The sequence below is a fragment of the Mesitornis unicolor genome, unplaced genomic scaffold (genome assembly GCF_000695765.1).
Source record: "Mesitornis unicolor isolate BGI_N332 unplaced genomic scaffold, ASM69576v1 scaffold31249, whole genome shotgun sequence".
In the NCBI taxonomy this organism is placed as follows: Eukaryota; Metazoa; Chordata; class Aves; order Mesitornithiformes; family Mesitornithidae; genus Mesitornis; species Mesitornis unicolor.
In genome coordinates, this window is record NW_010207074.1 from 17,767 (window position 1) to 41,779 (window position 24,013).

Here is a 24,013-nt window from a genome sequence, read left to right on the forward strand (position 1 = left end):
AAAGGAGAAATTGTGCTTAGCCAGCCTGATAATTTCTATGGCGAGATGGCTAACTTGGTGGATGAGGGGAGAGTCATGGATGTCATTTACCTCAACTTTAGTAAGGCTTTTGATGCTGCCTCCCATGATATCCTCCTTGACAAGATGACAAGGTACAGTTTAGATAATTGGGCAGGAATATGCTTTGAAAACTGACTGAATGACTGGGTCCAGAAGGTCTAAAGAAGAGAAAGCTCAAGAGGGATCTTATACCTGATGGAGGTGGGGAATGAAGAGGAAGGAGCCAGATTATTCTCAGAAGTGCCCAATGACAGGACAAGAAGCTACAGGCAAAAACTGAAACACATGAAATTCCGGCTGAACACAAGAAAATACTTATTTTAACTGTGAAGGTGAGGTGGACAAACACTAAAATAGTTTTCCCAGAGAGGTTGTGGAGTGTCCATTCTTGGAGATTTTTCAAAACCCAACTGTAAACGGACCTGGACAACCTTCTCCAGCTTGCCCTGCTTCAGCAGTGAGGTTGGACAAGATGTTCTTAAGAGATCAGTAAATCACAGTGGTGCTTTCTGGATCCTGAAATTCTGACTTTGTAATGTTCAAAGCCCCATAGGACTACCAGGATCTCCAGGCTGACTAGATTTATCCTCGCTACCACAGGCAATTATGTGAGTGTGGACCATAGTAAAAAGAAAGCATGGCACACAGGCAAAGAAGAGATAAGCTTAGAAGAAATGTTTCATTTTTGTTTGGTTTTGATTTATAAGCAGATTCCCTTTTTTTGTGTATCACTGAAGTTTAAGCTAGAAACACCTTGAGATGAAGGAAAAGAAACAGCATATTGGGTCAGTGTCATTGAAAGAACAAGGATGTGATGAACATAACACAGTGTCAATGTTCTGGCAAGCAGAGGTGAATTTTGCATTTGGACCCATGAACATTAAGTTGGAAGCATTTGCCCAGATTAAAACCAGGTGTCCCTTTGCTTAACAGGACTCCTGATTAATGGTATCATTTAGCAACAGAACTCAAATGGAAAGTTCTCCCAGAAAATGTTATGCTTTAATGTCTTTGCTACATTTGTTAGTGGGAGGTATCAGACAAATTTACCTGTCTTCTGAATATTTTATGAACATTTTCAGATGTTCTTTTCTCAGTTATCTCCAGATCTTTAGTGGTAAAGGATATCTTCAGTTGTTGAATTCTAATGGTTCCATATCCCCCATTCATAGCTCAAAACTTGTCATGTGTTTTGTTGTTGACTACTGGATACACAAATTCTATCCATTACATGCTGCTGCTCCAGCTTCACATGGCACTTAATGTTGCTTGCCTACCTACACTCACCCCATAGGAAAGCAGGCAAAATAGTGAGCTATTTTTTTCTGAGATGATCTGTCAGTGGTGATAATAGCAATTATAGCATAATCAGACAATTACAGAAGAAAATAGTTCTTGCTTTAATCAGGTCTCATTAGCTAATGACATTGATTTGTCATGCCAATAAATGTGGAAAATATGCCACTATGATGATAAAGCACTTCTGCTAACTGATGAGCATTACAAGTTACTGTTAATTAAGGAGTTACATATGCCTTTTTGGACTGCCATTTCATATTTCTGCATCAAAATGGTAAGGCATGTGTGGTTTGTGAACAAACGCTGTTGTGACCTTAATGCAAGGGTCCATTTCGGGTTCTAGGTCTGTGTTGCTCTGGAAATGTCGATGGTTCGTTTGAGTAAATGGAAGTGGCTGGACTTGCAAGCACAGAGCCGAACTGTTCTCAGCTGAACTGATGTTCTGTTTTCCACATGTGGATTCAGGGGTCTGCTCAGCCTTGATTTTGCTGACTGCTGCGTCTAAAAGACCATGTTTGGTGATTCAGAGGAATGTCTTGGATTGTAGCCCAAACCTGTAGGTACTGTGAGGAAGTAAGACTGATTTTTGGTTGTAGTTGTCATCTCAAAGCTAACACAGTTTCTTTCTGTTTCACAATCACATCTGTCCAAGCTTTCTCAAAAAATGCTATCTTCATGTTGCTTGCGTCATCACTTATCTCCAATGTTTGTTTCCACTGAAAAATTAGAAAAATATCAAACAAACTAAGAAAAGAGAAAAGGAAGGTAGTCAGGGAAATTATATCAGTACTTGCAGAGACTGGAAAGACAGATGAGGAGAATGGCAGAGATTGTAACAATTTTGAGATCATAAAAAACCTTTTCCTTTCCCTTCAGCAGTATCTTGACCCTGGAATAATTTTTTGTCAAAAGGACAGGTGCTCCACTTTAGCAGTCATCTGTGAGCTGTGATCTGCCTTTTTCTCCATCTCAGCTGTGTACAGTACGTGTCTTTTTTACCCTTTTTGTGTCTATCCCAGAAGTAGCCGTTGTTTTCTGGGAACAGTCTTGTTCCCTGCAGGCATGCTACTGCCCTAGATCACCTCAGTCACCATACTGTGCAGAAATGGCAATATTCTGGGGAATCTCTGGCTGATGAGAGGTCATCTATACATCCTCTTTACTCTAAAGCAGTATATGAAAAAATACTTGAAAGTAATGAAGCTTTTTTCTCTTATCAATGAGGCTATTAGAAAACAAACATATTGTTATACCAGATCTGAAACATCACGCTTATTTCTTTAGTTGCTTTTTTGAAAGATTTGTAAGTGCTTAGTTTCACACATTTTTTAGGAAGTTTAGATATTTTCTAAAATACTTGCTTTTATCCCACCTGCCTGTGTGCTTTGGGGATTAATAGCTGAGATGATCTCTGAGAAACATTGAAGGGAAATGTTTCTGAAAAGACTAAAAACCTGCTTTTTTTGTTGAAACTAGTCTGTGAATACTTAAATGCCTGTTGAAAATGAAATCACCTGGCTTTGTTGCATGTTCAAACTAGGCGAATGCACACAGTGGCTTAAACTTACATCTCATATGCTGACCTGAAAATTACTCGTAAAATGTGTCCACCATGCCACCAACACAACACAGTAAGAGAACCTGAAGTTCTCTTCAATTAGTGACCTTTGGAGTTACATTCTTTGCAAATCCCTTAGATACATTTGTTAGCAGTGTTTAACAGCAGCAATATATCTTTAGCCTCTGTTAGAAGGAAAACAGGAGAGGAGAGATTACAGGTGGTGTAATTTGTGTGAAAAGGTAGGATTGTATAGGTAAGAGAGGAGCTACCATGAGGGGACTACGATGGGAACTAATTATATTTTCCAGTATCTAATGAGGAGTTACAGTGAAAACAGAGCCAGGTCCTTTTCAGGGAAAAGGTGGCTCTTTGCGAAGTAGTCCCATTTGTCTAACCCTCATGGCGCTTTGTAATTTGAAAGTAACTATAATACTGTGTTGTTTTGTCTGTTATACCAGTGACAGTGGGACGTGCTTTTGTTAAGTAAATCTTTCTCTCTTAAGTGATATTTACACTTACAAAAACCAACAGGGTTTGTAGTGCATTCTGATCACAGAGAATGTTACAGCTACCAGTATGCAGAGCAGTTGAAGTTGCTGATTATACAACACAGATTGTCCTCTATTACACTGACTTCAATCCATATGAATTGGGCCTTTTACAGTGTTATTGACAAGATGTTGAAATGACAGCATAAATATGTATTTTTATGTAAGTAGTATGTGTGGGATGTATTTTAAAGGTAAAAAAGAGTGACTGTTAGATTATCTTCTTAAAGCAGGGATTTATTCTTCATTATATACATAGGATACCATGCATCCTTTATAAAATTATTGTCTAAGTGAAAGAAGTTTCTCTTGATTATTTACAATCAAATCTGTATGTGGTGAATTAATTTAGGAATTAATATTAAATTTAAGACAAATCCTGTAAGAAATTATCTCTGTCAAGGTTCTTCAAACTAGCTCTGTAGTAAAAACATGCTGTCTTAGATAATATATTTTTCTATATTCTGGGCAAAGGCCTATAATGGCCTTGGAAGCCTAAATTAATTTTTTATTATCACTGTGATTTGAAGATATTCAGCACTGCAAGTAGACACTCTCAGTTCTCCATGTGATGGAGAAATAGGTGGTATACTTCTGATGTGAAGAAAAACACAAACCAGTTTCTCAGGGCTGAATGCGACTGAAGTCTGGTCATCACCCCAGAACTGTGCCATTAATAATATCAGCAAGGACTTAATCTTGCAACACTAAAGTGAATGGGCACTTCTAGTAAGAAGGCAAGGTGGCCACTGCTGAAGAGAGACACACGTTTCACTGTCATTAGGTGAAAGATGAGGCAGAAAGGGCAGTACACAGCAGTGCTTAAAATACCTCTCGGACTGATTAATGTGCTGTTCTCATCAACTTTCTTTGCTGCTTTTTGTCCAATGCTTTCTGTCAGGCAAAAATGACACATTCTCAGTAAAGGCAGGCAGACCTTTGTGAATTATTTTTTTGTGTGATTTGTCTTTTTTTTAAACAAGGTGGGTTTGTTTTTTTCCCCTTCTTTATTATTCCTTTAATATTAAAAATATTAAAGATTCATGCAGTGAGCAAGAGAAGTGGATGGTTTGAAGTGTTGTCAAAGTGTAAGTTAGACAAGCAAAGCAAGAGTCTTTCTGCTTTCAGTAACAGTATGCTCAATGATTACTGGCAAAGGAGATGATGAAAACACTGATTTCTTTAAACTTTATCTTTATATAAATGGAGGGGGCGGAGAAAAAAACTGGTAGAATTCCTTACCTTAAAGACCTAGAATCAAAGAAGTGTTAGTAGAAAGGGACTTCTAGAGGTTTTTTTGGTCCAAGTCATTACTGAAAGAGTAGCTGATCTAGCTATAAACTCATGCTTTGAAAATGACAGCAATTTTGACAGATAAAATCCTAGTTATTTTGTGAGGAATGCTGTTCAACCTCGTTCCAGGAAAATGAAATCAAAGTGTTTTAAAACAACAGTGATGAACTACACTTCAAACAGTATCTTTTACTGCTGAATTACAGTTTAATTTAATTCTACATAGATACCATGTGATACAATCCCTAGACCATAATCTTTAGACCATAAGAAAATGGAGGCACTGTACAGTTTTTGTGAAGGGAAAAACAATAGAAATAGGTTTCTAAAAAGTGAAAAGTTGACAAATACTGGCAAAATACATCTTCAAGTATGCTTTATTTGCAGGTGATTAAAAAGATTTTTAGGCAAAAAAACTAGTCAATCTCATCCAGTACATGATGGAACATGACTTAGTGCCCAATGCCAGACAGACTGGAAAATGAGTAGATAGGACTGATGATGTAGTTTTTGACCAATTACATGGGATTAAATGGTCAACGTTCATATAATAAAAAGACTTGATACATATGTATGAAGAATTATAGGCAGTTAATATTTTAACTATAAGCAGGAGATATTGTAAGAAAAACAAGGGGTATAAGGGGATGGGGAAGCATCTTAGTAATATCAGAAGCCATAGACATTTTTTAAAAGACGTAAGCTTGTTCCTGCAAATCACTGCACTTTTTAGAATAGTATTTGTAATTTAAAACTTATCTAGAACATCACCAAAAGGAAACACTAATTCCTATTAAAAAAATAAATAATTTTGCATTAAGAATATTGCAAAAAACTGAAATAATGACATGGCCAAGAAACATGAATTACCCACCATTTCAGAGACTTTGCATTCATCACATTTAAACACTAGGTGTCTGATTTCAGAAGGTCTCATGCAAAATCCAGCTATAAAAACTAACCACAGAATATTTTCAAGGATAAAAAGCTAATGTTTTTTAAAGCTCTGACAGACATCCAGTTGTGAAGGTGAATTTTAAAACTAATGGTCCATATTTCCCAGAGGACATTCAAAAAGATAGTTGCGGACCTTTCTGTAAATGCCCAGCTCTTATCTACACTTTGCATGGAATATTTACCAAAGCTATAACTTTGGACAGTTAATGGAATATATCACTGTCTAGAGCAGTGCCATCATATCTTTCCATAACTGCATAATGAGAATTAAATAATCACAAAACAAATTCCTATTATGAAATGACATTTTTTCTCATGTACTATATATATATTCATTTATATTGAATATAAGTCCAGTAATACTATCAGAGTAATGTGCTGTAGTGGTCTTTCATAGTGAGAAAACTGCCCTAGTCATCTTTAGCATGCAAAGCTTGGAAGAACCAGAAATTCACAGTAAGTAGTACAATTTGTATATGCATCTCCTGCCATCCTAAAGTCAACCAGAACATTCAAGATATGTTTGACAAAAGCTACAGTTCTGTATACTGTACATTCACAGTGGGATCCCAGCCCCCTGTACTGTCTGCAAGAAAGATCGGATTTCCACCTTCCATCAGAGTAAACATTCTAGTATTTAATATAATAATCTTGTGAACAGTTGTTCCTAGCTTGAAGTTCAGCAGTTCAGGACTTGATAAAATTCTCCTTTTTATCTCTCTGAAAGGTTTCTTGCTAGCGCATTTTGTAGTCATTAGATACTGACATTTCACATAGCTGTCCTTTAAAATCCAAGTCTACTGTGAAATCCAGGTCACGCTGTAAAAAGATTTAAATGTAACATGTAAGTAAGATAATAAATTTAGTGTATGAATTCAGTTAACTTTGCTCAGGGTGAAAAGACCTGCAGATTCAAGTGGTAGCTGCTGTGGACTCTAGCTCTTTTTGTTTTTAAATGTTGCTAACACTGAAAAAGCAGGATCTAGGATATGTAAGAGCATTCACCATACAGGGCATATTTTTGCATTGTTCTTAAGACTAATTTAGTGTTCTGGTTACAACTAGGAACTCTGAGATGCTGTGCTATCATACGTATTCTATAATATTTTTTAAGGGTATTCTCCATTGAGATGCTCTTAATCTAGGATACAGAGCTTTCACAGTAGGAGTTATTCCAGAATAGATCTAGTAAACTTTCTACTGTAGGGAAGACCTCAGTCATTCTTTATCTTCATCATGTTTTTTGGAAAGAGACACTACATAGCTCTACAAAAAGAAGCTGTGTCTCTACAAGCTTTTGTAAAGCTTCATGTTTCAGAAGAAAAAAGCACTAACAAATCATTTAGAACTATGGTGGTCTCTCTGTCTTATGATAATTATCAAGTACACATTCATTTTAGCATCTAAATTTGCATTCATGTGCTTACTGCTGTGCAAACAGATTTGAAATATTTTCTTCATTTTTCCCTCAAAAGAAAATTAATACATTCAATCCAAAAGAAAATGTTAAGAGTCCCTCAAGGACAACATAAAGATTGGAAACAGACTGTTTTCCTCTACTTTCACAGCTAGCGGTAGCTTCAGGAGTGAATGTGCCTGTTTTAATGCCAAGTTTATTTTGTGTTTATTTTTCCCCCTGTACCAACCCTACTATGAAAAACATATCCAATCTGTATTTGGTACAGAAAAAGATAAAGGAAAAAGCATGCAAAAAAATGAAGGCAGTGAAATGTTAAGATTTGCCACAGTCAACAAATGCAATATTTAAAAAATTGCAGCAACTGCATGGATGGGTTATAACTGGGTTATTTTATTGGCTGTATGTTGTAATAGAAAATGAAGAGATTGGGCTCAAGGTTTTCAGCAGAAAATGGTGCTACTGTTTCTCCCAGGAGCCATTCTTCTCATATCTTGCTTTTTTATACAGGCATGGGTTGTCCATCAGACCGTGTTTTGTAGTTTCTGTATACATTAAAAGAAGCACTGAACAATGTCAGCATCCTTGGTGAGGGACTCAACCAAGAGCAGAGACATTGAGGAAGTTTTTACCGATCATGATAGTGTGATATCCATCATGCTTTAGCTTTAGAGTTAAATAATACATCTGTATTTTCTATGGAGAGCCACAATGCTGATTGCAGGGGACACCTGACTTGGTGAGGTACTTGAATCATCCTTCTCATGTTAGCTTGTTTGCAGGCTGAGTTCTGTAACATTAGCACTGCATTAGCATTGCTTCATCAGCTTTGGTGGAGCTGTGACTAGAGCTCTGACTAATAAACATGAATTTAGACCCTTTAGCATACTTATTGTTTTACTTCTATGCATTTTATTTGCTGTTGATTGTAGTTAGTGATCAACAGAGCTGTAATTAGAATCAGTGTTGCTGACTCACCACATTTTTTGCATTTGGTTTCATGGATATAGACCCATAGATTTCTTCTCCTCGTCTCACAGTTAAGTAGTCCTCTAAGTAGAAGACAGTTTGCTTCCAGTGAGTATAGGGAGCATCAGGTGCTAAAAACATATATATGGGTATTATTTTCAGGAATTTCATCTTTGTCTTACAAATCAAATTAAGACTTGAGAACAATTGACAAAAGCCTTTCTTCTCATGGCATGCTTTAACTTATATACTCTATTAGCAAACACGCTTTACAACAACACAATACTATTGATTGTCAGTGGGTTGTCTTCTGATTTTTACTGGAATTTGTCACATGTGAATCACACCCAGCAAGAAGAATTCCACAAAAGAGGTTATTGGGCATGATAGGCACTTTTTTGATGCTTTCCTTTCAACCCACACTCATTCAGACTGGGGACATCTTTACCACTAAATGCTTTGAAAGTCAGAAGTTTAAATTAGTTCAAAAACAATTACACAAAACCATGAAAGTAAGGTTCATCAGAAACTGTTAATCACAATGACACAGATGGCATCTTTGACTCATGATCCTGAAAGAGCAGGTTTTATGGTTTCCAGGAGGATACCGCTGGGGAAAGGGCACTTGCACCTTGACCTGGTTTTTGGGCTTTTTAAAGGCATATGCTATGGGCAGTTTGCCAGAGATGGATACTGGTCTAAACTAATTTCTAGTCTTGCTTAGCAGAATCACTTTGATGACCTTCTGCTGTTTCAGGTTTTCATTTTACTTATTTGTTGTTATTTCTGATTTAAATTCAAATCTTTGGGCAGTGTCTAATAAAACTTGCATTGGTTACTTCCTGTTCCTAGCAGTTAAGAACATCTAGGAGCCTAAGAATAGCTGCACAAGTTCAGAGACTTCCTGACCTGCCAAAAAGCCTCTGATAAATTTATATTTCTTCCATTTGTTTCCCCAGCCACTTTTTTAATGCTGACATAGGCCCACTGTATTGAATCATGCTAATAATATCTTAGCACTTTCTAATAAAACAATGATCTCATTTCATGTCAACATAAAAAAAAGGTTTCAAACTTGGTTCCAAAAAATATTTGGCTTTAGAAATTTTTTATGACTGGAGATATAATGACACTTAAAAAAAAAATTATCAGGACAGGAATTTTTAACAGTTATTTTTTTTCCAAAATTGTAGATTCAGAAGACTGACATAAACAAACTTTTGTCAGAAACTGTGATGGCAAACTGCTATCTTCCAAAGGAAAAGAATTTTACCAGATAATTTCTGGCTAAATGTCTAGACAGCTGTAAAGACTTTTAGTCTCAATTGCTAAATGGAGAGATCTTCTTGCAAGAGTTCAGAGCCAGAATCTGTCTTCCATTTGGGCATGCCTCTGAAAAATTTCTCACTGAAAATACGTTAGACCAAAACTAAGCTGAACTTACATTTTAAATCGTAACTGCCATCTTCTGCACACACAGTACTATCAGTTTCATGGTATAAAAAACCTACTTCTCCAATGGGCGCAAGGCACCTCTCCCATTATTTTACATACTTTGAATAGCAATTAACCCCTCCACACACAGTACTTGTCTTACTGCAATTAGAGGGTCACTGTCTGTGTCCCAGAGGAAACCCTGGACCAAGCACTGTGCAGAGGAGTCACAACCAATTGATTCCCCCAGGCTTCAGAGTAGTCCCTAGATCTGATATAATTGGCTCATTTGCATCAAAGACGGCCAGAGTGGACTTTGGTTTTAGGAGAAGCTCATTGTAAAAACACACAAACAACTTGAGCCTGCTGTATTAGTTAGTTACTGAAGTAAGATGTTCGGAGAGTTGACACTAAAGCAAAGAAAAACATTAAATAGGAGAAGTGCAGCATTTGCCAAGTGGCAGAAGACATAGTTCGGAGACATAGGAAGCCTCTGCAAGCAAGCCTTCAAGGAGAATGACCCACCAGCAGCTAAGAGATCTAGCTGCAGAAAGAATGATGAGAAAGGGCAAATCATCAAAGCCTTCTTTACTCAATATACCCAAGAGTCAAGAAATTCTTTATCCCAGCCATGTTTTTCTATATGAATACTGGAGCAAGTCTATGTCTACTCCGCAGCAAGCAACTCCTGGCAATAGCATAATAGGTCCTTTTCCTTGCCACTTTTGATGCCTATTCACTGGAATTTCAGCATCAAGCAAAGAATGGCTGGGTTTGAGGGCCAGATTTACTCATGGGACACATTTGACTGGAAAACATTAATCAAATATCCTAATCTATTCAACGAATGTTTCTTAAAACATGTACATTCATATGCACACATAAAACAGAAACACATTCCATTTTTCCTTTGGAGATAAAGCCAAGTTCTCAATGCTATAAAAAACTTTCATGTAGTTCTGGCAATATAAGTAGACCTCCTTCACTACGGTAGCTTTTGGTTAACATCACAAACCAGTAACTACACCCTTTGTTCAAAGCTGGTTTTTTTTACAGAAAACTGGAGGCTTTACTATATTACCTGTCAGGAAGTATGAATGAGCTGCCTTATGCTGAAATAAAATCAACCTTCTGTGGAAAAACAAAATGCCTAAAACCTAAAGTGTTTTCCACCTTAGTTAATTTTGTTCATTACAATCTCAGAAATATTAGCGCTTTAGGATACCACTGCAGTGCCTCGCAGATTGTTCTTATCTCCCTAGCTTTGTTTCCCTACACTCCCTACACTTGGTTTCCCAGCACATACTAATGTTTATCATGTTGTGGGAAATACTATAGTATAATACATTTGTAGAATGATCAGGGAAACATTTAAATAAGCAGTATGTGTGTGGTTACATCTTGGAAAAAAATAATGGGTTTGTATAAATATGTAAAGGGTGAGTGTCAGGAGGAAGGAGTCAGCCTCTTCTCAGTTATGTCAAATGATAGGACAAGTGGCAATGGGAGCAAGCTGGAGCATAAGAGGTTCCATGTGAACATGAGGAAAAACTTATTAACTGTGAGGGTGACAGAGCACTGGACCAGGCTGCCCAGAGAGGTTGTGGAGTCTCCTTCTCTGGAGACATTCAAAACCTGCCTGGATGTGTTCCTGTGTGACCTAGGTGATCCTGCTCTGGCAGGGGGGTTGGACTGGATGGTCTTTTGAAGTCCCATCCAACTCCTAATATTCTGTGATTCTGTGATTCTAGGCTCTGAACAAGCAAGAGCTTTTGTTGAGTTTCAGATTTGAGAGAAACTAGGATGCAGAGCTGCTATCTCTCTTTGAGCCAACGATTCCCTGCCTAATCTGAGAAATCTGACTCAGGATTTAGGTATAACTGATGATAGGCATGAACTTCTGGGATATAATTCCCACTGAGAATTCCCACTGAGCTTGGTAGCCATTGTGAAGTCCTGCCTCTGTTTTTGTGGAATTCCTACAAGCAGTTGTCCTTTCCCCATCCTGCTTATCTCTACTGAAGTGACAATAATATTTATCACTGAAATTCAAACCTGGTAGTACAGTAAACCTTCATGTGCCATCTGATGAGGAGCACTGATATTCTGATAGCAATAGAAATGAAATTAAAAGAAATACAGATTACCTGTAGAAAATCCCATCTTTTTGTGGCACTTCGTAAATTCGATATTAAAATATGTGACCAAGGCATGAATGTAATCATTACGCTGAATTTGGAGGCAGAATGCAGAAGTAAATGCCAATTCTTCAGTCTTCACTGTATAAATATCTACTTCCTGTTTTGAGGAGAAAGAAAAAGGCCTTTACATGCAGGTGCCTGTGACTCTAAGGTAAGTGTTAAATGATTTACTTAAGAACTATATTTAATGTAGAGCAACAAAGACAACAGGTGGCCCTTTAATACTGTAAGAAATCAATGGTACATTTGAACATATCAAATCAGAGTATAAGAGAGGCCACTATCAGAAGAGTGTGTGTTCTTGAGAATGGCAGGGAGGGGCTGCAGGAGCTGGAGAAAATGAAGGTAAAAATGTGCTTTGACAAATATAGGCACAGTGGATGTTGTAATGAAGATTTAGGTCCCAGTTCTAAGACCTTTTGTCATCAGGGACTGTCAGCATGAGGAAAGATGTCAGAGTTGGTTTTTTTAAATAAAAATAAACTTCTGATTTGTTTGAGGATCTCTGGAAGGGAATGTGCTTCTACTGTGTCAAGCAATCAAAACATTTGAGGCATGAAAGGGGCCTGCTTTTTCCTTACAATGCTTTCTAGTCCTGTGCTGGGCAACTGATTCCAAATAGTAAGTGCAGGGATCTTACTCTTGAACTAGACAGAAGCCCCTTTCCATCATCTATCAGCAGTCCTGGCTGACTGGGGAAATTCCACTTGACTGAAGGTTGGCGAATGTGATGCCCATTTACAAGAAGGGCCAGAGGGAGGATCCAAGGAACTACAGGCCTGTCAGTCTGACCTCGGTGCCAGGGAAGGTCATGGAGCAGATCATCCTGACTGCCATCATGCAGCACACCCAGGACAGCCAGGTGTTCAGGCCAAGTCAACATGGGTTTAGGAAAAGACAGATCCTGCTTGACGAACATGATCTCCTTCTATGACAAGGTGAAGCATTTAGTGGATAAGGGAAAGGCTGTGAATGTAGTGCAGTTGGACTTTACTAAAGTCTTTGACACCATTTCCCACAGCATTTTGTTGAGGAAACTGGTTGCCCATAGCCCGGACAGGCATACTCTTTGCTGGGTAAAAAACTGGCTAGATGGCTGAGCCCAGAGCATGGTGGTGAATGGAGTTTAATCCAGTTAGAGGCCAGTCACAGGTGGACTTCCCCAGGGCTTAGGGTTAGGGCTAGTTTTGTTTAACATCTTTATCAATGACCTGGACGAGGGGATTGAGTGCACCCTCAGTAAGTTTGCAGATGACACTCAGCTGGGCAGAAGCATTGATCTGCCTGAGGGTAGGAAGGCTCTACAGGAGGGGACTACAATGGGAACTAATTATATTAGCCTGGACAGGCTGGATTGACAGGCTGCAGCCAACTGCTGGGTCCTGCACTTGGGTCATGACAATGCCATGCTATGCTACAGGCTTGGGGGAAGGTGGCTGGAAAGCTGCCCAGAGGAAATTGACCTGGAGGTGTTAGTCAACAGCCTGAATATGAGCCAGAAGGCCAATGGCATCCTGGCTTGTATCAACAATAGGGTGACCAGCAGGACTAGGGAAGTGATTGTGCCCCACTGGTGAGGTCATACATCGAATCCTGTCTTCATCTGTGGGTCCCTCACTACAAGGACATCGAGGCACTGGAGCATGTCCGGAGAAGGGCAATGAAGCTGGTGAGGGGTCTGGAGCACACATCTTGTGAGGAGCTGCTGAGAGAACTGGGGGTGTTTTGCCTGGAGAAGAGGAGGCTGAGGGGAGACCTTAGCACCCTGTAAAACTGCCTGAAAGGAGGGTGTAGAGAGGTGGGGGTCGGTCTCTCCTGAAAGGAGAGTGGAGTGGGGGGGGGGGGGGGTGTCGGTCTCTTCTCCTGAGTAATAAGTGATAGGATGAGAAGAAATGCACCCAAGCTGTGTCAGGGAAGGTTTAGATTGGGTATTAGGAAAAGGGACTTCACTGAGGGGGTTATCAGCCACTGGAATGGGCTGCCCAGGGAAGTGGCAGAGTCACCATTCCCAAAAGTATTCAAAAGATGGGTAGATGAGGTGCCTAGAGACATGGTTTAGTAGTGAACAGGTTATGGTTGGACTCGATGATCTTAAAGATCTTTTCCAAGCAAATGATACTATGATTCTATGATGCTAAATAATGTAAATCATATTGTGGCTTGATTGCAGTAGTTGGGAGCAATGATGTCTCCATGATTGCTTATTTCCATCAATATTTAAATCTCACTGTTCAGAGCTTAATCTGAGGTTTTTAGATGCATCGGATTTTCCCAGTTAGGTATTGGTTTTATCTGTGTTGTTTACAGAACGTAGTCATGATAGGGAGGATACTAAGTCTGAAATACTATTAATCATATTCTACTGCTATGGGAAATGTTTCCTATCAGTGCACTTTTTGATATCCTCATAAGTGTATCTGGCTTCACTGTCCTTATTGTCTTTGTCAGGGCATTTTTGGCAAGAGCCAGATACCCCCAAATATTTTTCTCTCTATTATTCAGAAAGTGAGTATTAACAATAAAACTGCTCATGCTTACAGAGAAGTAGCAGCTTTGTTGGCAGAAATCCAGATTTCCTCTACTCTACCAACATAAGCCAGGAATCCTATCACTGACCTCACCAGCATTACTCCATGCTCACACTGCGAAAATGGACAGCAGGGTCCAGAATATCCATTAGGGGGCTCTTCTAGCCTCTTTTCAGGCACAATAGAGTGCTCTTTCAGCAACTGCATTCTGTAATCTACAAGAAGTCCGCAAAAGTAGACATCAAGAGATGCTGCCATATTTCAGTTACTGAGGTGTCTGCATGGACCACATATCGTGTGTTTCTGAGACTTAAAGATGAGTGAGATGATTTAAGCAAGCTATAGATTTGGCCTGTCTTATTAGTAATATTGTTCAAGAATAACTCAAACATAATGAAAAATTATTCCACTACATTGCAATGACACCCTGAGTCACTAGTGTTTATAAGTGACCCATGCTTATCAGTGATAATTTAAAGCTGGGATAGCCTTAAAATTATTTGTTTTGTTTCGTTTTTCTCAAAGAAGTTTTAAAAAAAATCCATGCTAGGAATAAGAATTTCTGAAATCTCTTGTCAGACTTCCATAGCAGCCTGGAAAACTTGCTGTGACATCTAGACTGGACTGATGGGTAATAGCTGCAGATTTCTGTAGTTTGTGGTGGCTTTTTAATGGTATCACTGTGAGGAAATTGTGAATTATGTCCAATGATGAGGCATATCAAAGGGATTTAGCTTGCTTCTCTGAGCTGTATTGGTTCTGCAGGGTAAAGTGGAATCAAAAGCAGTAGGAAATATATTTATTAGAAAAGTTAGTACAAATGTCTTAGAAATATTGAACAATTGTGCTGGCTAAAATGGTGGTCACTTTTGCAGCCTTTTTTTCCAGAACAAAGCCATCCTTTTTCACTATGTAATAGATGAGACAAATGTGGGTTTTCTTATTAATTAATCTAGTTTTGAAACTGGCCTGATCCTGTTTTGGTGATCTCTTTGAATCTTACTCTGGCCTTTATGCATTCTTATATTAAATGTCACTGTTCACATTATGTTAATTACAGCTGACTGTGGAAAAACTGTTGGATAAGAAAGAGTGACAGAGAAAGTCACTTAGGAAAGGGAAGGGAGAGTTTCGTGTGGAGAAAAGAGAAGAAAAATGTGAAAAAAAGGAGCAGTGTTTGAAGAAAGGTGGAAAATGAGTGGTATAGGTGCTTCTTGTTTTACTGTAGGAGAAGATGGGAGAAAGGAATGTGATTAGAGAGTTCACTGAAGTTGCAGTGGAGCAAGAGAAAAATTTCATAAGGAATGACTTGTCCTAAACCTCACAGGTCAAGATTACTATGGGAGAACATGGGACTCATTGGAGCTTACAGACAGGTCCTCACCTGTGTGGCTGGTTTTCTCTGGGCAACACTACCTTTCTGCAGAAAATGCTGCAGGTTCTTTGAAATAAGGCTTCATACATGTGAATCATGATTTTTCCAAAACAGTGGAAATTTCTTGAAGAACTGGGTATTTGATTATATAGGATAATGGTTTGTTGCTATTATGCCATGTTCTCTGATAAACAAGAATGGTGCATAACTTTTTTTGTGCCGGGAAGGCAGTTTGTGCTTTAAGTAGCATTAAACTGTGTAATCTTAAAGTGGTGTGTGACCTGCAGGATCTTAAACTGTTCCTGGAAAGTATGGGCCAAATGGGAGCATAAAAGTAGATTTTTTTTTCCTTGTGGCTAGATAGTAGAGCATATTCAGGAAAGTCCCACAGTATTATTTTTAATAAACTGGATGTGGCACGTTCTTCATGGTTGTTTGCTTCTGTGAATTTTTGTCACTGTCTCATTGCAGTTTTTTCTACAGCTGCGTGAAAAATTGATTTGTTGTTATTTTAGTCTCTGGTGCTGACGCCAAATAAAAATTAACACGGAGAAAAACTTTTATGTGAACCCGAACCCTTTTGTATTTCTCTAATATGCAAGGGATTCAGAGAAGAAAAAGGAACAGTTTTACTGAGTTTGAAACAAACTTTTCAGTTTTTTTCAGGCAATGAAGTAGGCCCTCAGTGGTCCTCAAGGACACTTGAATACTTTACATGAGATCAGTTATCAACTCTGGTGGTTTGAAGGTGCTTTGGTCCCACTACTCTCCCTTGCTGATTTGGTTTGGAATTTAAACAGAGGACCCCTACTTGCCAGGAAAATTCCTGTGCTCCTGAGATATATTTAAGAGATTATTCAAAGAGGAATTCCTTTCCCAACAGAGAAGATGTTGTATTCCCTGCATGCACAACCCCCAGTGCACCTCTGGCTTAGTGTCTAGAGTTCCTTAAAGGGGTCAAGACTTGGGTTACATCCAATTCCTTAAGTGTACAGAGGGAATTTTACTCAGGTTTCCTGCATTCTAGCTAAGTGTCATGGTTACATAGCATGAAGAAATTGATGTCTTCTTTTGCTGATTTTGTAGAACAATTTAGAGCATCTAAATTTGGGACTGAAAGAACTGAAAAGCACAGGACTATGATTGGTCTGTTAGGAATGCATCTAGTGACTAGTCTGTCTACTGACTAATGTACAGGGTACCCAGACTCATCTGGTAGGCACCCTAAGTTAGCTGGTTTGGGGTTGAATACACCCCTAAAAAAAAAATCCCTCTGTGAATTTAATATGAATAAGCTGTGCCATCTTGAAATGGTATAATAAAAATTAAACATTATTGCTTTGTTTATTCTCAAATGTTTTCTTAGGTTAATATTATTCTCTGAATTCACAAATATTTTCAACATCAAAGAAATGCACTTTATACAAATAAACCAAGTGCAAAAGTAAATTTAAAAAAGAAATGCAGCCTCCGTTTTTCCTCCTTCCATATTGCTCACCTGAACACAAGTCTCCCTCCTTCCTGCCTTTCATTGGCAATTTTCTCATTTTTTGGTGATCAGTTTGTGAGATTAGGGACAGATTCTGGAATGGAGAGTGGTTTCTGCTTGTGCAGTTCCTACCCGCTTTGCTCCCATGGTGCCATTACACAGTAAAGCACTATTCAGTGTGTGGACAAACAATGCCAGGCCATGTAGAATTAAATATAAAACCTGAATAGGAACAGTTTGAAAAATTTTGTCTGTCTTCTTAGACCCAATTACTTTCACAGATCTTCTAAAGAAAGTGTTTGATTTGCACTTCACTTAAGGGCTTGCATCTTTTATAAGTTTTTATTCCAGAGAAGCCAACTCATTTTGCCACTGGATCTCAATCTCCAGACACATTTTATGCAGTCTGAATAGCTGCTTATATTGAGTGTACTGCAATTTTAAATTGCTTTGGCTCAGGCTGTTTTCAGACACAACCATCTTGTGTTCCCCTGAGTGCAGATGGGCTTTGCATGCATACGTATTCGCAGACGGTTTCTACTTCTGTTCCTTTTTGCTGCTCCTTCTTGCAGTAAATGTTCTGCAGAGTAAAGGTATTCCCTTTTTGCATATGGGAATACTTAATGCTGTGTTCGCTACTGGCAGAAATGGAAAGGGGGAAATTAGAAGTGAGTCTTTGGGATAAATGAGCATGCTCTTGCATTCATGGACCTGATCCTTCTGTTCCACTGTTCTTGATGTGGACAGCCTTACTCATGAGAGTAGTTCCACATGTGGAGGATTCCTTGATATGGAAGTCATTTTGGAGCTTTCATGTGTTCCTTCAGGCTATGGATTCTTAACATGGTCTTGTGAATGGGGAGTAGTGACCATTCTGTCTTATATGTAGAACAGGATACATGCTAACCTCTGGCTGCAGATGTTGGGGCTGGGAGAGCGCAGTAGCATTCTGGATAAGGCTAAGAATTAGGAAGTTAAACAAATAAATTAGGTTCCAATTTTGATCTCAAGCTTTGGAGTATATTAGAGCTATTTCACCAGAGCTGACCAATTCAGGAACTGATGCTTCAGTCTTTTTTAACTGAAAACAGAACTAATTTGCCCCTTTCCCTCAGCAGCATCCCATCAGTAATTTCCAACCTCTTGTTACAAGAAGGTAGGTCCATTAAAATTAATATCTAAATACACCATGTCTCTATTTATCCAGTATTTGCACATGTATAACTTGTCTTAAGTTACAGTTAGCAGTAGCCAGATGAGTACAGAGTCACAAGAAGCATATATTGCTTTTGGGTATTTCATAAGTGATCAAGGTATCAATGATCGCGCTTAGCTCAGGTGACAGCATTGGGCATATGCAACATACTAGTACTGACTAATTTAAAACTGCACTATTTTCCTTCTTAGTGTGATAGCATTCTATGATGATGACTTCTGCAGCTATTTAGAAGCATGCGAAGAGAGCAGTAAAACATAAGCAGCAGGACTCCAAAGAATCCTACATTTAGGTGTAAACATTCATAATTAAGTATATTTGGAATTACCAAACCTTTATTAAACAGGCATTGGTCACCACTTGCTTTGGATCTACTATGTCCACCAAAGGCTCCTTCATGGCAACATCCCTAATACAGGTCATGTCAAAGCCGTACACATTCTCCCACCCTGTCAATGCAAATGGATGTGTCAAAGATTAGCAGTAATAATAAAAATATCTGTTTCTCAAAGCATCTTTCATTTGAAAGAATTTCTACCACCCCCTAACTTTCAGCTCTCCTCTTTAGCTCTTTGCTCCCTGCCCCAGTTGTCCATGTAATCATTGCTATTTTACAAAGAATGCAATTGGGGGAAAACAACCCCTCAATGTACATCTTTGAACAAGTGGCCCTTGGTTTTTGGTGTCCCCAGAACTGTGTTATATGAGATTTGTTGATGATTTTCATGGCTTTAGACAATTGAGAGTGCTGTCCAAAATCATGTAATATGTCATGCTGAGACTTGCAAATAGCTGCTAAGATTGTTCTATCCTTTCCTATCCATTTTGGTTAATATTTTCTTTTTTAGTAGATTGCTATTCAATCAGCATTTTGCATGCTCTTTTAATTATTTACGCAGTCTTTGTTTCAGCAAGTGAATCACTGAAAGGAGTAGAATTACAGATGTGTTTCAATATTTGGGGCACCCAAGTTTTAATCTGCATGTGCATTGTGACAAAAAAGATTTTAAAAGATTATCTAAAGATTTAAACAGATTTTCTAAAAGATTTAAAAGCCATACTAATCTTCAATAGTTAAACTGTTTTTCTGATTGTTCTGATAAATGCTTCTTTTCTTGCTGAGGTCTTTCTTCTTCTTTTTTTTTTTCTTGAACAAAATGAAAACATTGAAACTTTGAAACACTGACAAGTACACTGGCTTTGCTTTTAAGATTGCTTAACAAAATGAAAACAAAAACCTCCAAAAAAAGTTAAATCTTAGTCTTATGAATCATATGAGTCAAGGTCCATTCAGTGCTCCGTCTGAAAGTCTAAACTGAATACTGTGATCTTTTTAAAAAATGGTTTGAATGCAAGCAAGGTAAACTGATAAACAGTAATAGTGAGCATGTCTTGTTTTTTCAGATCATAGCATTTGAGCTACTGGTGTTCTCAGAGGACTGAAAATGTAGTATGAGCACAAAATGTCTGTTTCTAAATTGGAAGAAATCTGGACATGAACAGTTCTTACACATCCTTACTGGGCTGTGAGTTTCTTAATATTTCAAGGGAGCTGGTGATCAAACTTTTGTTTCAGGCATCATGAGCATGTGGGAACTTCAGATTATATTTATAAAAGCCATATGCCTTTACGTGGTTACTCAGAAAAGATTAGCTAGGAAGCCATGAATTAAACACACTTAATTAACAGAGTTGTTGAGGCCTCCACTTGATGTACTTCAGCCTACGTGGGATGCCTGTGAAATATATGACACGGTCTGTATAAGACAGAGACCTATTGCAGGAGTTAAAAGATAAAATTACATGTTTTACATGTCCTAGGAAATCAGAGTAATTGACTGTAGTAATAGTCTGTGGCACTAATAAAGTTTAAGAAATCAGCAGTTAGATTTTTTTAGAAACCTCATATTGTATTATTTCTTAGTCAATACGATGGTTCTTGAGTGCCTTTTGAAATGCTCAGCCCTGCATCTCATATGAAGGCAAGACTCTATCCACCTTAAGGGAGAAAAAAGAAAGGTGAAAAAGTGAAATGTAAGGTGACACCATCATTTATAAACTGAAATGAGAGACAAGGTGGTGATGTAGATAGGTAGTGAGATGGAAATAACTGAAGAAGATATAGAGGTATAAAAAGTGAGGGGGAAGGGGAATCAGAGGTGAAATCAGAAAAGAAAGTGTCTTAAAGGAAAACAACATTTTAGAAGAGAAGAAAGCCCCCAAACATTTTTTAATAATAAAAAAATAAACGAGTATAAAACAGGTGTATTGTCTGTGAGAAAAAAAGGCTCAAGGTCTAGAAAGGATTCAAAAGCAAGGTGAAAGAAGGCATAAGGGATTTTTTTTTTTTAGGCCACAGTGGCTTCGAATCCTTTGCAGAATGGATGCCTCATACATCCTTTTGAATCTAAATTTTGTAAGGAATTTAGTTGTCAAGGTCATCACATAACTGAGGGTAAAAATCTAGGCTGTACTTGAAGAATAGATATAATTCTCCCTCGCACCAATGCAGACTTCTCACTGCCCCACTGCACTGGGCTTGCTTTTGACCCAAAATGGCAATTTTGATCCATTGGCAGTTTTGTATTTTGGCACTGAATTTGATTACAGAAACACCAAACTTTCTTTTCTGAGAGGAGATGCAATGCAAGGAATGAGGAGCTAGGCATTTTCAATTAAAGGCTGACTGAACCCACTAATTTTACCCAAGCTTTTGTGTGTATCTTTAGTTAATGAAACTGCTTAGGAATTCTCTGATTTATTTTTCCACTAAGGGAAAATGCCTTTAAGTGAAATTGACCAGCTCTGGAAAATAAATAAAAGTTAAAAAAAAAAAGAGTGAAATAATGTAGAACTTACTTATTTCATCAAAACTATTATGACCAAATAAATCCAAACTTGGGTGACCTGAGGGACAACAAGTTGAGCATGAACCAGGAGTATAACCTTGTCATGATGAAAGTGATATGAGAAGCATCCAAGAAAACTTGGATTGCTTAGCCTGGGACAGCAAAGGCTAATGGTGGGATCTAATTGCTACCTGCTGCTACAGAAACAAATAAAAAGTCAGATTCTCTTCAGGTAACAAGGGACAATGAAGGCAAGTTTCAGCAAGGAATGGATATTTAGAAACATCTTTACACCTGAGGGTACTTCCGCATTTGAACAAGTGCCCAGAGAAACTATAGAATCCCTGGGGACCTGAGTGACCTGCTTTAAGTGGGAAATTTGGCCTGCTTTGAGAAGGAGGCCGGACTAGGGTCACTAACAGCACCAGTTATTAAACGAAACTTCAAGGAACAAAAACCCCAAACATTTTAAATGTAAAGGAAAAGCCAATTTTATGCATCTATGAAGTAAAACAAAAACAACTAGAACTTTTTTCACATCAGAGTAAAATGGAAATTTCTGATACTTATTTTTCATTTTAAATTTCTCAAAGTGTTTTAAAAAGTTAAAAAAGCATTACATGATTTTTTCTTCTTGACAAGATTATTAATGAGATACCATTTTTTCTAGGCTTATTTTTCTTAACATTTACAATTCATTTGCATTCTATTAATTTTTCTATTCTTGTTATTTTAAAAACAAAACCCAGTACCTGGATGGCAAGAGAGTATTACTAATTTTAATGGCAGTTATGCAGGATGACATATTTATCAAAACAACAACAAAACTAAATGTCCTAAAATCCACATTTCAAAATAGAGGTAGAGGTACCAGTACAACTATGTGTCATATCTACATCAATTTATTCATGCATCTTTTCTTCCTGCACTTTAAATTACTGCAAGTTTCCTGAATTTATCACTGGACTAGCATCTCTCAGTGCTCATGTTTATATTGGAATTCTGGTCTGGTCAGCATGATTTCTTGGCTTTTGCAAAACTTTGCCAGTAAAGAGATTACAGTATGCCACTATAAATACAATATTTTAGGGATATAGCCACAGCAAAAGGGTTACTGTTAGGCATTCACTCACAGTGAATTTTGAAGTCCTTGTACTGTCTGTCTTCAATTGCTACCACGTACAAAGCAGCTCGGTCCGGAAACATTAGCCCTCCAGGTTTCTGTTGATGAATTGTGGGGAAATGGATCTCGTAATCTATTCACCTGACAAAGACATCACATTTTGAACTGCACATACAAAAACCAGACAAGCACCCCTTGCATGCCATTATTGTTTTCCTGCAGATTGTCACATCAGCTTTAGCCTCAGCAACTCTTGCAGCCTGTGGCAATGTCATTAGGTAGTGTCTACATGAATTTCACCAGCAGTTAATCAAAACCAAAGCTCTTTCTCTGAGATTCGCTTTGTTAATCTCTTAGTTAAAGCCTAAGAAATGGCACTTGCAGATGTAACTGTGTCTTGTTATGGTGACAGTAGGAGAGGGAAGGCTTGTAGTCAGAAAATAAATGACAATTGCTCCAACAAGGAGTATGACATGCAGAGCACCTACCAGCCACTTGTCTCGTGCGAAGATGACTGTGTTTAACATTGACTCATAGAACAGACAGTAACCCATCCACTCGCTGATGATGATGTCTACTTTATCCACAGGTAATTCAACTTCTTCCACTTTACCTTTAAATATTGTGATTACTGAAAAAAGAATCCAAAGAAATATGTTTCACATAATAAAACACCTGACTAAGTTCCTTACTGGTGAATGTCAGGCTGACCTTTTCAATATGATTCTCTTCTGGAATGCTGTAGATAAGGGGTGATTTCATGCGACTCAATGGATTTTACACTATTTTAAAACTACTTGCAGTAAGTATAATAAATAGAAGTTTTAGTATCAGTATAAAAGGAAACAAAACAAAACAAAATCAAAACAAAATCAAAATCAAAACCCAAACCAAATAAAACCCATATATAAAAAAACCAACAATAGAAAAACAGGCCTTACCTTTTTACCTGCATGATCTCATTTTACATGCTCTTTGCAATTTGGAAGATTTCTACATCATTAACCAACTAATGCAAAAAAATCCACCTAGAATCCTTTAAGCATCCCTGTAGGGTTACACCTACATGATTGCATCACTGAGCTACTAGAGATTTATGGAACTAGGATCTAATTCTTATCTGATTTTCAAACATACTATGCTGGTTTCACAATGAGAAAACTAAGGCTAATTTCTTCCATGAATTCTGGGAAGCTGACTCAACTGAGAAAGTCAGATCTAGTGTGACAGTACACAAGCAAGAAAGTTTGTCCAAACACAATTTGCTCATGAAAAATCATTTTTCACTCCTTTCTGCTTCATGATTGTACCTTTTATAGCATACTGGCACTCTCACTCTGAATCATCTATCTGGTTTAGACTTACGTAACTCACCACAGTTATCTAAAGTGACTGCTAGAAAACATTGCTGTCAGGTATTTTGTCACCTAATTAGTTTCAAGGAAATGAAAAAAGTTGCTAGAAGTTTGATGGAGTAGAATACCAGATCCTCAGAGACACTATTACAACACAGCACATTAAATTACTGGCAGTACAGTATACTACTTGCAGGAGACTGGGTATGCACTGCAAAAGCAAATAAACAATTAATAGCTGGTTGATACTACAACAGATACTTTGCTTAAAGGAAAATGCTGGTCCATATTTAGTCCAGTTGTAACAAACAATTTTGTTTTAGGATTGCTACACAATTT

At 37.9% G+C, this 24,013-nt stretch overlaps 1 protein-coding gene across 1 annotated transcript; it reads right to left on the reverse strand.

Annotated features, from left to right (window-relative positions):
• Positions 1-6,246: 6,246 nt before the first annotated feature.
• Positions 6,247-22,950, reverse strand: LOC104534669 (protein arginine N-methyltransferase 8; the record flags this gene model as incomplete). The annotated part of the gene is made up of 6 exons (XM_010192014.1): positions 6,247-6,537; positions 8,114-8,235; positions 11,686-11,836; positions 18,681-18,796; positions 22,330-22,417; positions 22,808-22,950. Coding segments are annotated over 6 exons (704 nt in total), but the record flags the coding sequence as incomplete, so codon positions are not given.
• Between the last annotated feature and the right edge of the window lie 1,063 nt (positions 22,951-24,013).